The 20,226-nt window shown below is 38.0% G+C and overlaps 1 protein-coding gene across 2 annotated transcripts in view; it reads left to right on the plus strand.

Annotated features, from left to right (window-relative positions):
• The window catches only part of Copg2 (COPI coat complex subunit gamma 2), a 123,089-nt gene that overhangs the window by 22,419 nt on the left and 80,444 nt on the right, over positions 1–20,226 (plus strand). For both annotated transcript variants that reach the window (XM_057787896.1, XM_057787903.1), the window contains 4 exons: positions 11,805–11,880; positions 13,426–13,518; positions 14,929–15,015; positions 16,138–16,295. In XM_057787896.1, coding sequence (XP_057643879.1) covers positions 11,805–11,880; positions 13,426–13,518; positions 14,929–15,015; positions 16,138–16,295 — 414 coding nt within the window. The remainder of the gene's footprint in view (positions 1–11,804; positions 11,881–13,425; positions 13,519–14,928; positions 15,016–16,137; positions 16,296–20,226) is intronic.

Here is a 20,226-nt window from a genome sequence, read left to right on the forward strand (position 1 = left end):
GGTACAAAAAGTGATCTCCAGATTCAATATTAATTCTCAGCTGAATGGCCAATAGCATGCTTCACAGAACTAGAAAACAATCTTAAATTCACATGGATACAAAAAAAATCGTTAATAGCTATGGTGATTTGAATAAGCATGGGCCCCATAGGCTCATATATTTGAGTGCTTAGTCCCCAGAGAGTAGCACTGTTTGAAAGAATTAAAAGGATTGGGAGGTGTGGCCTTGTTGGAGGAAATGTGTCACTGGGCTTGGTATTTGAGGTTTCAAAAAGCCCATGCCAAGCCTAGAGCCTCTTTCTTAGCTACTGCTCCAGTGCCTACCTGTATACTGCCATGTTTCTTGTCATGATGATAATGGACTAAACCTTGGTCATGGTGTCATAACAGTAGAATAGTGGACTAAGAAGACAATAGCCAAAGCATACTGAGCAAAAAAAACCATGATGGAGTTATCTGTAGTGCCTGATTTCAAAATATATTCCAGAGTCACAGTAGTAAAAAACAGTATGATACCAGCATAAATATAGATACACACAAGACCCAAAAATAAATTCACACATCTGTATCTAAATGACTCTTGGAAAAAATGCTGAAGGCTTGTGTAAATAGAGACTTCTTGTTATTTCCCCATCGCCCAGACCTGAATAATCACACAAAACTATTATTAATTAAACACTGTTTGGCCAATAGGTTAGGCATATTCCTAGCTATCTCTTATATCTTAAATTAACCCATTTCTATTAATCTGTGCATCACTACGAGGATGTGGCCTACTGGTAAGATTCCAGTGGCAGCTACATGGCATCTCCCTGGCTCCACCTACTCTCTCTCTATTTTCTGCCTGATTTTACTCTGCTAAACCATTGGCCAAAACAGCTTTATTCATTAACCAATAAAAGCAGAATTATACAGAAGGACATCCCTCATCAGTCTTGCTTTGGGAAAAAGACAGCTTCTTTGATAACTAGTACTGGGAAAATTAAACTTATTTTATATAAAAATAAACTAAAATTATATTAAAAAGTTTTAGTAGGACACCCTAAACTTTGAAACTACTAGAAAAAAACATTTATATGGGCAGTGATTTCCCAAATAGCACTCTGGTAGTCCAGAAAAGAAGCAAGAGAAGCAGGATTATGTTAAATTCAGTAAGCCTCTTCACAGCAAGAAGGCAATAGAATTAAGAGGCAGTTTGCAGGGTGGTAGGAAAGCTCTGCAAATAACATCTGACAGTGAATTAATGTTTAGAATATATAAAGATCAGAAAACATAACAGAAAAAAAATCAAATTTGACCAGAGAAGGGCAAATGATAAGACATTTCTCAAAAGAAGTACAAATGGTCAATAAGTATGTGATAAACAGCTAGGTATCTCCAGTCATCAGGACAGTGAAAATTAAAACTGCATCAGGAGTATTTTCATATTCTGATAATATAAAGAAATATATTGTAAAGCAGTTTTGTTACGCATATTATTTTACCATTTATTAAAAATGAACAAATTTTTATACTAATGATATTTTTATTAAGGAATTAAATTTTAGCTAAATATTTAATATATAGGATGTAGAACATCTTCAGTGATTTTAGAGTTGATTTTGTTTTATAATTTTCAGTTCTAAGAACGTTGCTTTGCACAAGATGTGTAGTACAGAATGGCAGAAGAAAATGTGTTTGGAGCCATTTTGGACCCTCTAGTTTCAGTCTGAAATTCATTTAACGATTTTTTATAAAATTCAATTAATCATCTCAAAGAGCAGTTTTAAAAATAAAACATTTTAATTTAATACAATCCAGAGATGCAGTAATTTGATGCTGACATGCTACAGAATTATGGTAGAAAAGTATCAAAAATTTTTGCTTTTCCAGAAATTATGTTTTATAAAAGCAAAAAATTTATTTGTACAAGAAAAGTACTGCAGTTCATAACCCACAATCCTTTCCATCTGAGCCAGTGTTTTTAAAGCAGCTTTGTTGACACTATTGGTATGATGGTCTGTGTTGTGTAAGAGCATGTATTTTGAGCTCAGAACCAAGGCCTCAGTGAAGTCACATTGTGTAACATGGTAAGCATTGCCAGAAACACCTTGACTTTGTCCTGATTTCCACACATGCACTGTGGCATGCATACAGCCCCACTTAATGAACACCCTCCCAAACATGCACATATACACACACTATACACAAAGACACATTTCTTTAAAATAATCTAAAGGCAATTTCAGACATATAGAAACTCAAGTATTCGTTTTTAGTATATTAATATATAAATTCAAACTTTTTTCAGTCAAAATAAAGTGATAATGAAAATGTGGATCTACATAAAGGAATAGGACATTGAAAGTAACAAAAAACTCTGGAATATAAAATAAGCCAAGGGCATGATAGAGGTCTGTTCTCATGAATACTGTACTTGATGTATTGTTATGGTATGCTACAAGACATTGTCACCTATTTTATGGCAAAACAATATGACAGTAGACGTGAGTATGGGATATAATGGTTAGCATGATGGATTTTGCCTAGAAGCAGGCAACTCAGTGGAGTGCTGGGATGCCTACTGCCTTCAGTATTAAGTCAGAGGTGGTTCCCAGTGAGACTGAGGAATATGCCTCAAGGACAGCAGTTCTTGACCCTTAGGGGTCGCGTATCAGATATTTATATTGTGGGTCATAATAGTAGCTACATTAAAGTTATGAAGTAACAAGAAAATAATTTTATGGTTGGGGGTCACCACATGAGGAACTGTGCTAAAGGGTTTCAGCATTAGGAAGCTTGAGAACCACCGCTCTAGGAAGCAGTATATGATGGCATGTGTGTGGTGCTGTTTTAGTTCCAATGCAGTAATATGAAGAAAAGAGGGCTTTAGGGGATATTAATTAGGTCACCCAGAAGATTAATGCTGTTTTAAAAGAAGCTTCACAGCACTGCCTGAAATTACCTGGTGCAAGCGAGAAGGAAATACGGAACAAACCCACTTAGAAGTTTATTAGACGGGGTGCGGACAGACTTGGAGAATCGGTGTGCAGAAAGAGAAAGAGAGAGAGAGGAAGCAGAAGCTGGTGCATCAGGTTTTTTAAAAGCCGCCTAGCGCATGCGCATAGGGGGTTGGCGTAACTATGTCATAGCAGACGACATGCGCATGCGCACAGGGACTTAGCTGAGTCATCGTGGACGTAGCCACGCATGCACGCATGTGTATCACACAGGTGGATCACATGGGGCCCTTTAACATTCAGGCACCTCCGCGCCTGAGGGCCCATCTGCATGTGCACGGCTCCAGAACCCTAAAATATCAGCCTTATGTGACTTGAAATCATTACACTGCCTCTTTGACTTCAGGCCTTTTGACCCTTTGAAGTCCCTCTGGGTAGTGCCATCTATAAAGACCAGGCCTCTTCACACATTAAGTTTATTGGTACTTGATCTTGGACTTCCCATCCTCCAGAACTGTAAGCAAATGAGTTTCTATTTATGATAAATTAACTCAGTCTAAGGTATTTTTTTATGTCAGCAGAAATAGACTAGACAGTATTCTCTTCTCACTCTCAGTGTAGTTTAGAGATCCCTGTTTGTTGAGGGATAAAAAGGCAGAAACATTTAACTAATTAGCTTCTTGTTCCTGTTGGGTGATGGTTGTCCTCAGCACAGAAATGCTCCACATTTCTCTTTTATATATCCCTGAATGAGAAGTTGACAGCCATGGTTACCCCACACTCCCACATCAGTGAAAGCTTGGGAAGGAAGTGAACTATATAGTATATCAGGAGTAATGACTGCTGGGCCACTTTGAAGCCAACATATTAGTGAAAGTAAAGTAAGCCACTCTACTCACAGAAGTAATTGATTTTGTATAGTGGCAGCAAATAGCATTGTATTCCAAATCCATGTTACTCATTTGACTACATTTTGGTGCTTTTATGTCTATGACAGTGGTGAATTGGAAGTAGGGAACAATTAATAGTCCAACCAGGGTACATCTAACAAAGGGCTCACATCCTGTGGAATGTAGGTTTGACGCAAGTCTTGGAGAGACAAGATTGGAATAAGTCCATACTAAAGATCAGGGGGAAATAGATTAAATGGCATAGGAAAGAGATGATAAACCGAGGGTCCTAGCAGCATGACAAATATGGTGCCAACAGGTTTTGCCTTTTTCCCTTCTCCCCCTTGTCACTAAATTCCTAAAGCTAGCCCCCATGGCCACTGACTCATTCCTGAGGCAAAACACCAAGTCCAGCAATCGAAATCCAATGAGGATTTACCAGCACAGATTCCCCCCCTTTTTCTCCTTAAAACCCCACTCCTGTGAAAAGCACCTCCTTTGTTGCTTGCACTTGCTGCCTTTGCTTGCTGTCTGCCTTTGCAGTCCCCCTCCCCACCTCCTTTGTGCTAAGAATCTGGTGTCTGGGTATGTCCTTTACTGACTCTGAGGGGGGCAACATCTCTTAAAATGGGACATAGTTAGCCTTGGAATGAGCTGTAGAGCAAGGATTACATACTGTGTGTTCTGCTCACTTTCCTGTAGTAGGCTTTTGTTGAAATAGTAAGTGGTTACCATCTTGAAATTTTAATAGTAGATTAGACTTAATAGAGATAAGCAGATTGAAGGATGTGTACATCCTGTATTAGAAACTGTTATGTCCAGATCGCAGGGTCCCCCGAAAACCACCAGAGTCCAAACTTGTATGTATAAACAAAGAGCCTTTATTCAGGCTCAAGCTTGGGCTCCCAGTCTGTCTGAAGCAGTGGTGAGAACAGAGAGCCTCAAGCTCAGTTGGGGTAGGGTTTTTATCATAGCAGACGTTGGGGTGAGGGGATTTCTAAGGTTCAGGATCCCTGATTGACTGACATTTGTCTAGGGGTGTCTTAGTGAAAAGGAGTGGGTGTGTGCTGGGTTAAGGCATCTGGTGATCTTTTTTGTGTGTGTGTTTGTTTGTTTTTCGAGACAGGATTTCTCTGTGGTTTTGGAGCCTGTCCTGGAACTAGCTCTTGTAGACCAGGCTAGTCTCGAACTCACAGAGATACACCTGCCTCTGCCTCCCAAGTGCTGGGATTAAAGGTGTGCGCCACCACCACCGCCCGGCTCATCTGGTGATTTTATCTATAATGGTTGGAATGTTAGGTATTTTCCCCTTGGATGTTGATTGTCCTCTTCCTGGGTGGTGCCTGGGTGGACTCATTTTGTGGTCTTTCCTGGAACAAGGTGTTACCTTACAGTAAACTCAGGTCTACTTTCTGGCTGGTCTCTATTGAGCCTGTCATGGCAGTAGTATAGCCAAAGTACCCTGGGCTCCATAAATGCCTCTTGTGAGCCACTTGGTTTTAGGCTTCTTTGATTTCAGCTATGGTATAGTGAGCAGTTTTGTGCAGGATTCAGCTCATTTAATTTATACTGCCTTATTTCTGGCTTTTGTTATGTATTTTGTTTCCAATCTAGTGGGATTACAAATGCACAACTCATATCTACATGCCACAGAAATGTGGAAGAGTTGCTTAAAGTTAATGTTTAGCCAGGGGCTAAGAGTAGTGACCCTGGAGTGTATTTCAAAAGGCTCCTTAGAAGGCTGCTTTATTAGTCAGTTTCTAATCTCTGTGACACCATACCTGATGAAAAGAATGGAGGAAAGACCATTTCAGAGGCTTCAGGCCTTTGTCACTTGGCTCTCTTGTTTCTGGTCTCATCCCCGGTGAAGCAGATCATTGTTGGAAGGAGAAGGGGGTACTTGTTGGTTCCGGGCGGCTTGGCTAGCTTAGAACCAAAATAACCACACAGAAACTGTATTAATTAAATCCCTGCTTGGTCCATTAGCTCTAGCTTCTTATTGGCTAACTCTTACATATTAATTTACCCCATTTCTATTAATCTGTGTAGCGCCATGTGGCAGTGTCTGACTCTGGTGGCGGCTCCATAGCGTCTCCCTCTCCTCCTTCCTTCTCCCAGCATTCAGTCCAGTTTTCCCTGCCTACGTATGTTCTGCCTTTTCAACAGGCCAAGGTAGTTTCTTTATTCATTAACCAATAAAAGCAACACATAGACAGAAGGACCTCTCACACCAGATCATTGTGTTGGGCACATAGTGGTTGGCCATTTGGGACAAACATGAGGCAGAAAGCAGAAGAGAAAAGAGTTTGGGACAGAATATGCCCTTCCAAGCACCTCTCAATGATGCCATCATACTACAAATCCATCAGGATCACAAAAGCCATTAGCTGGCAACTGAGTCTTTAACACATGAGCCTTTTGATATAGCACTTCATACCCCAACCATAAATTGCTTATTAAATAACTGGTTGCAAACTGAGAAAATCTGTTGACACTGGTGTCACCTGCTAAACTGCTACCCTTGCTGTGCTTCGTAGTTGTGCAGCACATTGCCATAGAAGCCTTCTGGAGCAAGCCTTTTCCAACACACAGGGAAGCTAAGACATTTATAGAACATAATTTAGGGAACTCTGGGCCATGGCTAAAATCACTGCTTACTCTTTTAAAATAAAATTTTATTTGAATATCGCCACACCCATTTTTTCTGGAGCTGAGGACTGAATCCAGGGCCTTGCGCTTGCCTAGCTTACCACTGAGATGAATCCCCAACTCGCCACACCCATTTTTTAATGTATTGTGTATGACTGCTTTTATACTATGAAAGATTCAAATAGTGTTGAGGAAACATATAGGCTACAAAATTCTAAAATGTTTACTTATTGATCCTTTTCAGAAACAACAAAAATGCCAAGCCTGTTTCCTACTGCTGCTTAGCAAGTTACTACAAACCTGCTAACTTAAACAGCTTGGTGGTTTAAAAACAGGACAGAGAGCTCTTTTCCAGATGAGGCTAGGAAGATGACTCAGATGACTCAGTGGGCAATACATTTGCAATGCGAGCATGAGGACCTGAGTTTGAGTCCCCATGGTTCATCTGGTGAATAGCAGCTGTAACCTCAGTGCCTCCCTGTAGTGAGCCAGATGGGAAGCTTGTAGGCCAGCTGGTCTAGCGTGTGGAGCAGTGAAACAACAAGGGGAAAGGCAAGGACTAGCAGTTTAAGTTGCTCTGACTTCCACATGTTTGCTGTGGCATACATGTGATCACTCTTACACACACGAATGTGTACATATATACATATCATATACCAACATACACAGAACAACTCTGAAAAGCAGTTTCACTTGGCTGGAGTCAGAGGTATGGCCAAGGCCTGCTCTCTGGCCACTCTAGGACACTTGCTTACCTTCTCTAGCTGGAGGCTGCCTGCATCGTCTATCTTGAGCTTCACATCTTGTACTTCCTGTGCCAGGCTCCTGCTTTACTCTTAGAAGGATGCTTGTGATTATATTTGGGGCCTGCCCCACTGTTCTGGCATAATCCCTCCCATCTTAAAATCTTTACTCACATCTACAAAGAACTTTGCCTCATAAAATAAATTTGTAGGTTCTAGAGAATAATACCTGAGTATCTTTGGAACCTTGCATATAGCTGACCGGTCTTCCCCCTAGTCCCCGGAGGTTCACATTTGCCCTACATGTAAAATGAATTCTCCCTATCATAATATCCTCCAAAGACTAAACCCATGATGTCAACTCTAGCTCAAAAGTCCTAGATGTGCCCATGTAAATTGTCAAAATGTAGTTATGGGCAAGTTTCTTGGCCTATTTCCTCCTGGTGAAGAATAATGTGCTTCCTAGTTTCTTAGGTCCACGGGTCTCTCCATATGTGCTCCCCAAATACAGTGGTGGAGTGGGCAGAGAATCACACTTAACACTCTTTCTCATTCTTAAAGGGAGAAGCATAGGGGGAAAAAGAAGAAATTAATAGTGCTAAAGAATTTTGAAATCTAACCATGTAAACGTCTTTTAGGCTCAAGGTTTGGGAATACTATTTTCCCCACCCTGTGTGTTCTGCTTGGGTGTTTCTGTGTTACTTTAGTAGAACTGAGTAGCTGTGAGGAGGTCTTACAGCCTGCAAAAGCCTAAAATATTGCTTAGATTTTCCTTGAGAGAATATACACTTGTTGACGGCAGGAATATTTGTCTTTTACTCATTAACATATCCAAGTCTCTAGAATACCATTTGCTATATAATAAACCCTTACTGTAATGTGGAACAAAAAGTAAAGATTAAGGTAGCAATGGAAGTGAGGGATAAACCTTTGATATTGCTGAAACCTAGTTTATAGATAAACAAAAGATTCATTGATAAAATAGGAAAAAATTTTCTTGGCTTATGAAGAAAGAAATTAACAGCTTAAAATAGCATACTGCATTCAAACAAAAGTTACAATGGAATGACCAGTGCTAAAACACATCTTGGAGAGATTATATTGTTGAAAAAGACAATACTAGTCACGTAGATGTGATGGTGCCCGTCTGTAACCCTAGCACTTTGTAAACTGAAAGGGAGGGACTGAATTCCAAGTCAGCCTGAGCAGTGGAGCAAGTTCCAGGCAGCCTGTGCTATATAGTGAATGGGGGCAGGGAGAGATAGACTCCAGAGACTGACCTCTTGACCCAGTCTGATTTTAGCCATTCATGAGAATTTTAAGTGTCAGAAAAGAATGGGGATAGTGTCTGCAAAGCTGTAAGAGAAAGAATGAGATTTAAGAGTACTTTACAATGCTAAGCAAGTTGTATTTCAAATACAGAGACAATAATCAGACTTTCAGACTTGAAAGAATGTAGGGACTCTAACATCAATGAGCATTTCTTACAATTCAAATTACAGTAATCCTAAAATTAAGAGTAAATCCTATAATAGGTTGTAGAATATGAGTTAGCAGTGAACATTGAGTTTATAAAAGAAAGGATAAAACCACTCTAGGAATTATTGTTAAAACAATATAAATATCACACATATATGCTTATAAATATTTCTCATAATTCAAAAATTCAAAATTGAGGAGAGATGAGCAAGCAGACAAAAGTGATGTTATATTTACATTAATTTTCTTAGGTTTTATAAGTTAATTTTTTATTTAAAATTTTGTGGCAATCACAAAAGAGCTGAAGTTAAAATATAAACCTTGCACATTTCAGAAGGAAAGCATAACAGTAGCACAGTAACTCTAGCTCTGTTCAGTAAGGTAGCAAGTAGCTATGTAGGCTACTAAAATTATAGAGAACATAACTGAAGCTGAATTTAAGACTCAGTTCTTTAGTTCCTCCCGTATATTGTGAGTGCTCAGTAACAATAAAGAACTTATAGATAATATATTCAATGATGTAGAATATTCTCATCATTGTGAGGAGTCTCTTGGAGAGCATTGCCTTCTAAGGAACAAAGAAAATATTTAAAAAAAAAAGTTGCTACACAGAATGATTGGATGCAGTTAACCCTAAGTATAGTCTGTTAAAACAGATACAGAGATAAAATACAGCCTGCCAGGTGTGGTGAAGGACAGCTCTAATCTTAGCACTAAGGAAGTGTTAGCAAAGAGGATTCCAAATTCAAGGTCAGCCTAAGCTATATAGAAGAATGATTTGAGCCAAAACTTAAAACAGAAACTAATTGTAGAAATTAATTCCTTTTAACAGTTTTTTTTTTTGTTTTGTTTGAAACAGGGTCTCATTGTGAACCTTGCTTACCTTGAATGAGTTCTGCTTGCCTCTACCTCCCAAATATTAGGGTTTTCCAGCACCCCAGTTTTACTTGAAGCTTTTATAGCCAGGTGGTGGTGCCTGCTGTTATTCCCAGCACTTGGGAGGCAAAAGCAGGTGGATCTCTGTGAGTTCAAGACCAGCGTGGTTTACAAAATAAGTTCCAGGACAGCCAGGGCTACACAGAGAAGTCCTGTCTTGAGAAAATAAATCATACAAATAATATTGAATCCACATATAGTATAAATCTCCAGGCCCAGCATTGGGAGGCTGAGAAAGGAAGATTGTGAATTTGAATCTAACCTGGGCTACACAATGAGATTATAATAAATTATAATATTTCATATCTGCAGGACATTATTCCATATTTCTACTTGAAGCATCTTATGTTTTTAAATAAAATTTATCAAATAAGGAAGTATATCAATTTTTAAAGTATGTGTGTATGTAGATGTGTGGGCATACACATGCAATAGCACACTTATGGAGATCAGAGAACAATTTTCTGAAGTAAATTGTCTTCTTATATAATGTGGGTCTCAGGGATTGAACTCAGGCCACCCCTTATCAATTCCTTAACACATGGAATTCCCTTCATGTACTGTCTTGTATTAGTATTTAAAAGCAAAAACTAAATGATTATATATCTAAAGAATATTGTCAAAATTCAATGCCTGTTTTTTTTTTTTGTTTGTTTGTTTGTTTGTTTTTTTGGTTTTTCGAGGCAGGGTTTCTCTGTAGCTTTGGAGCCTGTCCTGGAACTCCCTTTGTAGACCAGGCTGGCCTCGAACTCACAGTGATCCGCCTGCCTCTGCCTCCCGAGTGCTGGGATTAAAGGCGTGCACCACCATTGCCCAGCCTGTTTTTTTTTTTTTAAAGAAAACATTGAGAAACAGAAAAAGGTGAAGAGTGCATTGACATTTAAAGTATATCATAGCCGGGCGGTGGTGGCGCACGCCTTTAATCCCAGCACTTGGGAGGCAGAGGCAGGCGGATCTCTGTGAGTTCGAGACCAGCCTGGTCTACAGAGCTAGTTCTAGGACAGGCTCCACAGCCACAGAGAAACCCTGTCTCGAAAAACCAAAAAAAAAAAAAAAAAAAAAAAAAAAAAATAAAGTATATCATAAACTTAAAACTAGGGATACAGCTCAGTGGTAAAGTGAGTTCAGGGTTCTGAGTCTGATCCCCTAAATAGCAGCATTGCAGTTAATTTAACGGGAAGCATTAAATAGGATAAAATACCTAATATTACCATTCTTTTAGAATATTAACTAATACAGTCACTTGGTAAGAAGCAAAAGAATATTGTTTTGAAAAGAAAATAGCGAGGATCTAGGAAGGATCTTGTTATATTATTAAGAAAAAAAGGAAAGGTCAGCATTCAGGGGTAAGCATTTTAATAAATCTTGGTGTTATGGTTAGTGCTAATAACTTCCTTACTAAGAAGTTATTCTCAGTTAAGTGGCATTGAAGACTTGGTGGGTGAGGAGAGACAAGTGTTAACATTTGTTTTTCACTGATCTTTTTTAATACTTAGAACCAGTTTTGTTAAATTAATTGCTTTTATAATTTAAGGAATAAACAGTGAGTGGACTCTGAGTTTTTCATACTTTCTGCTCCCACTGCCCTAACAGAATGAGTCAGTTGTGGCTATTTTAGATGATATGAAGAGGAGTTGAGAAAGGGGAATTTGATTACCAGTTTAGGAGTAGTATAGATGAATAGAGGACATGAGTAGGAGGATGAAAGGCTAGCCTTTTAAAGAACTATGTGAAACCACATAACTCAGCACACAGCATCTGCCTACTTCTAACGCTTGGCAGAAAGAGCTGAAGTCATTGATGATTGTCAGTTTGGGAACCTGTGGGTGAGAAGGCAGTAAGAGGGAATGAATGAGCGTATCATATGTTAATTTCATGTAGAAAGTTTCTCTAGTCTGATGGCGTTTTAGGATTTGGGGAAATTTTAGCGTAGGGCTTTCTATAATATTGCCATTATCATCATTATTATTGTTTATTATCTGTATTTAAAATTACACGTTTTTTTGTTTTTTGTTTTTTCATTTGTCGTTTGTTTTTTCTTTTTCACCCCATTTGTTGAACTAGGGGTGGTGGTAAAGCCACTATGAAGACAGTTAGGAATTGGTTAGAAGTGGACTCTAGGGAGAGAACATTTTGATTAAACTCATGCTAATTAATTTGTCTTTTAGTCTGACCAAGGACATGACTGGAAAGGAAGATGTGTACCGAGGCCCAGCCATCAGGGCTCTCTGCAGAATCACAGATGTGAGTTCTCTTTGTTTTAGTAGGTTGCTAATGGAGACTATCTTTAGGTAGCATGCAGATCTAGACCCCAAGTCTGCCTTGGTGGATCTTCAGTGTGAAGACAGGTGACCACCAGAGAGGTTATTAACTCCACTAGTTTTCTCCATCAGCTTGTTTTTCCTTTTATGTATTATAGTCTCTTCTGTTTGCTGTCATGAACTATTATACTTGGGTACATCATACATAGGAAGCAAAAACCCCATTCCATACTACCTTTTTACAGAAGCTTTATTGTAGACTCAGATCTCTCAGGATTTGAGGTAAACCTTTAACAAAAGAGGGACTAGAGCATCTGTCAGGAAATCATCAGTGCGGTTTCCCTTAGCCACAGTGGTAGTCCATCACTTACCAGTGATGCAGATACTTGAGGGAGATATGTGACTAGTCACCAGAAAGCTGGTAGATTTTGTCTACCTTGCCCAGGTCATTTGTTTACTCTTACCTATTCTGTTCTATGTGGAAAGGTGAGATCATATAGCTGTCTCTTCTAGGGACTCGGAGTAGGAAAATTTGAAAGGGTCAGGATTGCCAAGCAGATTGAATAATCGCTGCAGATTTATGCTTGGGTATGTCTTTGAATTGCAATCTTTTCAAGGTTTATAATTTTTTTGAGATAAGATCATTAACTCACTACATACCTCAGACTGACCTTGAATTCATAATCTTTCTGCCTCAGCCTCCTGAGTGCTAAGATTAAAGGTGTGGATCACCATACCTGCTTCATGTTTTATAATTTGATCCAGATCAAATTGGAAATCTTATAAATCTAAATACTAGAAGAAATAATATAAACAGCTTGATTTACTTTTGCTACCTTACTATTTTGTTGCTTTCTTTTTAGTATTCTTAGTATAAGACTTGGAAATATTATTGTTCGCAATAAAATTATTTTTAATCTCAATGCTGGTCTTAGTATATATCTACTCATTTGTATCTGCCACTACCCTTCCAGGACAAAAGACTTTTTCCATGTTTAAAAGAACCTTACTTCGAAAAGATTCCATGCTGAGAGCTTGCTATAATAGTATATTATACATTTAATTTCTTATGCCTTAAAATAATCAGAAATTGCATTTGATGTGTAGAATTGTTCAAGATGTAGAAAATGTACTTTTTGTACAGAAATATCTAACCATCTTCAGGATTTCAGAAGGACCCTCCACTCCCATATAGGAATTTCTTTTTCTTTTCTTTCTTTCTTTTTAGGGGGAGACAGAGTCTAACTAATTTGCTCAGGTTGGCCTTGAACACACACATACATGCATACACACTTTGTCTCTTTCTGTATGTGTGTGTGTCTGTGAATGCGCATGCGCGCGTGTGCTCATGTGTAGCTTGTACTGGTTTTGAGTTTTGTTCTCTAGGATATTATTACTATATATAATCTTTTATTACAAAATGAATATTTACACAGAACACATATATGGCAAGTTTTCATACATTTTTTTATGGGTAGTTATTTTAAATGAATGATTTTAACAACTTTTTCTTTTTGAATGTTATTAGGGAACAATGTTGCAAGCTATTGAAAGATATATGAAGCAGGCCATTGTGGATAAAGTCTCCAGTGTATCCAGTTCAGCACTTGTATCTTCCTTAGTAAGTGATGAGGCAGCAGCTGTTTCTTATACATGGTCTTGTTTCTAGTTAAAACAAATTTCACTATTGTTCTCTCACAAGAGAAACAGTCAAAAATGTGTCTGCATCCTGTTACTTTATCCAGCTGTGTTTTATTTAGAAGAATACTTATCAGTTTAATGGGCAATAAAAACTTGAACTTTCCATGTTTGGAAGCTGTGGGGAACCTGAAAATTGTGCACCTACTGAAGGTGGTGTGTAAGATAAGAGCAGTGAACAGGAAAGAAACAGTGTTGGTTTTTATGTTCTTCCTTTGTGCCCCATATGTTTGCCTTTTTCCTCTTTGTCCTTAGCTCTCCTTGGTTTCCTGTATCTATGTCCTTTAAAGTCTCCCTTACCACTTCTGAATTTCCTTTCAAGAAGTGACCTTTTGCTCCAGTAATAGCTTTTCTTTCTCCTTTCATCAAAACAAAATTATTCATTACAACCTTACACATGGCATTTGGTTAAAATCAGGAAATGTGGAACTAGGAAGACTGCTTGGTTGATTAAATGCTTGCCAGTGAGCATGAGGACTTGAGTCAGAGTTTCAGAACTCACATAAAAAGACACGCATGGGGCATATGCTTGTAATTCCAGCTCTGGGAAGCTGGGGGTGGGGAGAGGCAGATTTCTGGAGCTCACCAGCTAGCAGCCTAGACAATTGTCAGGTCCCAAGTCCTAGTGAGAGATCTTGCTTCAAAAAATAAGTTTGAGCCGGGCGGTGGTGGCGCACGCCTTTAATCCCAGCACTCGGGAGGCAGAGACAGGCGGATCTCTGTGAGTTCGAGACCAGCCTGGTCTACAAGAGCTAGTTCCAGGACAGACTCCAAAACCACAGAGAAACCCTGTCTCAAAAAACCAAAAAAAAAAAAAAAAAAAAAAAAATAAGTTTTTTAGCCTCTGTATACATGTGCTCACCCACCCACAACCCACCCACAACATCTCACCCCCAGGAACAAACATACCTACCCACACATGCATTCAAATCATTAGAGCACTGAAACTACAGGACTGCCTGATTCTAGGATGTCATGGATCAGGCTTAGACCAAGGAGTATATCGTAGTCTGTCTCTTCCAGGGGAATTTTCTGGAAGTAAAGCTTATATTAACATTATTTAAGTACATTCTATATTTTTCCCCTTTTGTTGCTTTCTTTAGCTTGCCTCTTTCAGCTCACAAAGGAATGGGTGTTTATTACTTTGCAAAGAGATATTGAGAAAAAAATTACAGTTTATAGTTGTCCTAGGAATAGAGACATTGTAGACTTAAAAAGAAACAATATTTTCAGTGTTTGGGAAATGTCTTTTAGTAATTTTGCAAGAAATTTAACTCACATTTCTAATGTCTAATGATCATGCATTATATATTCTCCCTTTTTTCTTTATTAGCACATGATGAAGATAAGCTATGATGTGGTGAAACGATGGATAAATGAAGCCCAAGAAGCTGCATCGAGTGACAATATTATGGTGCAGGTACTATCTTTGAGTCTTGTCATCTTATGTTTCAGGACAAAGTACTGATTATCTAATATTAAAGGCAATTTTTTTGACATATTAATCCACTTATTAGTCATTTTATCTACTAGGTATCTTACAAATCTTGATTATTTCCATTGGCTTTCAAGTGTTTGGCAGAAAATAGGCGATCTCCTGTAGGAGTGCTCAGGGAAGACTGTCCTTTCACTCGCACATAGACGTGCTTATTGCAAGGGATCCACAGTGCTTCCCAGTCCTTCACTTGAAAATGATTTCTGTAAAAGGAAACTCTGTTTCTTAGGTGTTGATGATATCTATTGTAAAAATAGTCAATTTTACTGTGTAAAACATTAAAACATTTTATTAAAAAGATCTTAAGATATTTAGTAGGCTATTCTTACTTAAAGAAATATGATCAAATTTTTAACTGGTGGTTTTGTGTGAAGTCTCTGTATATGTTTGACCAAGTATTAATATTTGCAGCTTCTTATATTAGCATATTTAATAATGTGGAAAACAGTCATTTTTCTGTTCAAAGACATCTATTTATTGGTCTTATTCTGATCATTGTACTTTTATACAAAGCATCAGGATGATGATACTCTCCTAACCTACTTTAGGAGATTAATCCTTTGTTAAGGTGGTAACAAATTTAAAGCCACTTGAAGGGGCCTTGAACCAGGTACAGTGGATGTACTTATAGTCCCAGCACTCAGCAGGCTGAGGTAGGAGGATCACTTGAGTTCATGAGTTTGAGACCAACCCGAGAAATCCAACAAACCCTGTTTATAAGTAAGTAAATCTGTTACGCTAGCAGAACCTTGGATCTGAGGGTGTAAGCCAGTGTTAAAACCACTAGATCTAGCTTCAGATTGTCTGAAATCCCTTTCTTACTTGTCTACTCTGAATTTAAAACTTCTGAAGTAAATTAGACTCATTTTTAGTGTTCCCTGTGTTTAATTTCATATAAAAAGATACTGTATTTTGTCCATTTGATTTGCACATCTTTTTTTTTTGTTGTTGTTTTTTAATTATTTTCGTCTAGTTCCATGCAGTTGTCTTTCCTGTAGGTATCTTATCATTGTCCTAAGCTCATGGTGTACTTTTTCTTGTTCTTAGTACCATGCATTGGGAGTGCTTTATCACCTTAGGAAGAATGATCGCCTCGCTGTCTCCAAGATGTTAAATAAATTCACCAAATGTGGTCTGAAATCACAGTTTGCATACTGTCTGCTGATTCGAATTGCTAGTCGCTTACTGAAAGAAAGTGAGGATGGGTACGTACACTAAGCTGAGCTGGCTTCAGTTTACACGTTAATGCACCTTATCATAAAGGAATTGATTTCCTTTATGAATATTTTTAGGAAAGCACTGACTTTACAGATTAAAAAGAAATTTTTTTACTTTAATGTTTACATATATATAATAATTATTAATAATATACCTACAAACTAATGGTGGACAAAAATACTATTGATCATAAGTTGTACAGATGATTGAATATGATATCTAGGAGGGATATTAAGAATGATCTTGTATATCTTGTATTTTTATAAGAGAGAATGTTGATATACTAAATCTGCCCAGGGTTACTATGTAAGTGTGCTTTAGAGGTGGGCTTAGCAGTATTATTGTAGTAGTCCTAGAGGCTTTGGGGGAGAACAGGAAGAGGGTAGGGATCTTTCAAGGTACAGCAAACTTGAAACAAAGAAGGCTCCTCATCCTAAATGGCTATGGTTTTTCTTTTTAACTTATAGACAGGATCTCTCCAGGTTAGCCTCTCGCCTCAGCCTCCCTAGTGCTGGGATTACAGGCATGCATTACTACCTGGCCAATTATGGCTTAATTTTAAAATAGCTTTCTCATTTGATCTCTTAACACTAAGATCTCTAGACTAGTTGCGTTTCAAAACATTGCTGAGAAGGGAAGCGTAATAATCTGTCTTTCGTGTCAGCTGTGACTGTAGTGTGCTGAATTTGATTAAAACCAAAACAGCTGAGCCCAAGGTTAGCTACTGGCTTCTCATAACAGAAAAGACTTGCTATTTTCTTGTTTTAAGTATTATTTTATGCCAGTCTGTACTATACTTTTATAAGCAAAGCAAAGAGGCAAGAACAGTATGACTTTAATGAAGAAAAAGTATTAGAAACAAATCCACTGCTGACTACTGCTAGTTAACAGAAACTTCAGTAACAGTTTCACCTTAGGGCACCTTTTCTCATTAGTAGATATACTTTTTCATGGGAGTGCTTTTTGATAGTTGAGACTGACTTTACAGCTCTTAGAACTTTTGGAATCTGGTATAGTAATCTGGCAGTTTCCCATTCTTTTAACTTGAAAGGCATATTTATACCTTATAGATGGAATAGTTATGCTTTTAGATGTGAATTTGATCCTGGTAGTAACTAGCATTTGTGACTTAACAGCTTAACATCTCTTAACATCCTTAACTTTGAATTTATCTGTCAGAATTATTGCAGTGTTTTAAGTCAAGTACATTGACAGTAAAGTGGACAAATTACTAAAGAACAAAGTATTATTCTTGACCACATCTAATGTAGTTTATATACAAACCTTTTGTAACAACTGAAATCCCAAGCTGATAGTGTTACGTAGTAGTGATTCTTTAAACATTTGGCTGTGCACACATCTGTATACAGATATGTCAAGGTAATCAGGTATTTCTGATGCTTACCATACTACTCCTCTGTTGTGTGACAAAACTTTTCCTGGTGAGACATAATATATACATTTAGTCACCCCAGATGGGGAACTGAGGACAAACCAAAGTACAGATACCACTAAAGTTCAATTTCATGAATGAATGAGTTTTACAGGATGATGGTGGAAGGTTACTTACAGGCGCAGAAATGACTCAAAGCTGCACCATCAGGGCCCACCCCAGGATGACTAACAGCTCATAAAAGATGGGAACCTGGAGCACACTGCATAACCAGCAGGCAGCTCAACAGCTTGGACAGTGTCCTTTCTACGTGACTCTGGTTTAAGCCTCTTCCAGGCAGGTGGTTGGTGTCAGATACTTCTTTGTAGCTTTTCTCCTCTGAAAGTCTTCTTTGTAGCTCAGATTGTCTACTCAGACAATCTTTGCAGCTCTGTTCCCATTACTTAATCTGGCAGAGAGTGGGCCTAGTGAATCTGGTCAGTTTCAGGAACTTCCTGAAACTATTTTGGGTTATTTACCTTCCTATTTATGGAGCTTCCCTGCAGGATGGAATGTTTCAATATTGGAAGAGACTGTTAACATGACATCCCACCTCTTCCTTTGACTGGGCCAGATAGACATTCTTTCCACTCTCCCTTCTGTAATGATCTCTATAGAACTTCACTGTAACTAAGAAACAAATGTGCCACAGTAATAGCCAATAGCCGCTGGAGAAGCGGAAGGACCTCCCGCAACACCTCTCCCTTTTGTTTAAGTAAGAGAGTTCTAAACCTACTAAGGAATTATATACAATATTTACAAATATCCTATTCTAACTAGCTTATGTCTTATATAATACATAGCTTGGCCAAGTCATGAGAGGAAAGTAACTACATTTATATAGTCTTCAACCCCATTGAAGATCTGAGAAGGAAAATAATGTTACCTGAGTAATTAGGAAGTGCAATCAAACAACTTCCAAAACATGCAACAAATCACAGAGACAACTAGCTACCTGGGCAATCACCCAAGGTCAAGTTTGCAACAATGAAGCAACCAACTTTGGCTAAGGCCTAACATAACTGACATACCATTTTCAAAGGCAAGAAACTTATCAAAACTATCTTACCCTGTCTTGGCGGGATATGACAGTCCTGTTTTTTCCATTCACGGATACTCTGTATCTCTGTCAGTGGTTGAGGTATGGGCATTTCTTTGCCCAAAGGCCAGTTCAGCCAAGAAGAAAGGTTCCAGGTGGAGTGTCTTTGGTGTTCAACATTCTCTCGGGAATAGAGCAGTGTTGCCAGGAGCAATTGTGTCTCACTACCACAAAACTCTGAGTTAGATTAAAGGCCATTTTCTACAGCTCTTTGAAGAGGTTCAAGATTATCTATACTGAGTATAATCTCTATGTATCTAAAGAACCTGATTAGTCTAATTATAAATGACAAACTTAGAATACTATTGATCTATATAATTCTCAATACCTATCTAACTTAAAGACTAAGGCAATAAACGACTGTGAAACAAATGAGGACAATGACTTCCAAATATAAACAATGTACAAATATACATTGCAGTATGGTAAATATATATCAATACACAAACAATATATAAGTATCTTAATCAGAGGTAGAAATGTACACTGCAATATGGTAAATATATACAATATATATATCAATACAATATATGTCAGTACATAAAAAATGTTTTAAACAGAGGTAGAAACATGCATGCATACAATAGTCAATATAATTTCACTTTGTATCAATATATAAGAATCGATACCAATATATTTGTCTCAAAACAATAACTCACTAGTACCAACAAGTACCAATCTATTATCCCATCATCCCATTATCCCTCTTTTTTTTTTTCAAATTATCCCTGAGCTTATAAAATTCCTCCCTCAACCCTCAACCGTATACTAATTATAATCAACCCCTAAATGATGTCCCTAAACCCAAGGGCAAACTTTACTGGGAGAGGGGACGTCATCCTCTAGAGTTACTTCCAGCTGTCATGGGGGCGACGTTCTTTCTGGGGGATCCTGTGAAAGTAAAATGATGGTTAAATTTCAAGATCAATGTCTTTTAAAATTGCAAATAGTCTCTGAGTATTTTGTGCAGGTCTGGCAAAAATGTTGTATAAGATGTGCACCATTTCAGCTAACCAAATTGGAACTGTCTTGTGCAGCTGGTACCCAAAACAGGTCTTGTAGTAGCACTATCAGTATCATGACGTCATATCAACCAGGTGGAGTTGTTGTTATGGGGCCCCATCTTCTTCCTGGAAACTTCAAAGTCACTTCAGGAAAAACTCATTGTTCATTGTGAAAAACTTAAACATTAATCATATAGACATATATATATATATATATTCAATGAAAGACATGATAGATATATTCAATGAAAAGTATGATAGATATGAAGAAAAGCAAAGATGTTTTCTAAACTCATATTTCTTTCTGTCCCATATCATGGCTCTTGACATGAAACAGAAACTCCAGAAACTCTAGGTTTTTCTCTTACCAACAGGCTTGGAAT

The sequence above is a fragment of the Chionomys nivalis genome, chromosome 1, assembly GCF_950005125.1.
Source record: "Chionomys nivalis chromosome 1, mChiNiv1.1, whole genome shotgun sequence".
Taxonomy (NCBI): domain Eukaryota; kingdom Metazoa; phylum Chordata; class Mammalia; order Rodentia; family Cricetidae; genus Chionomys; species Chionomys nivalis.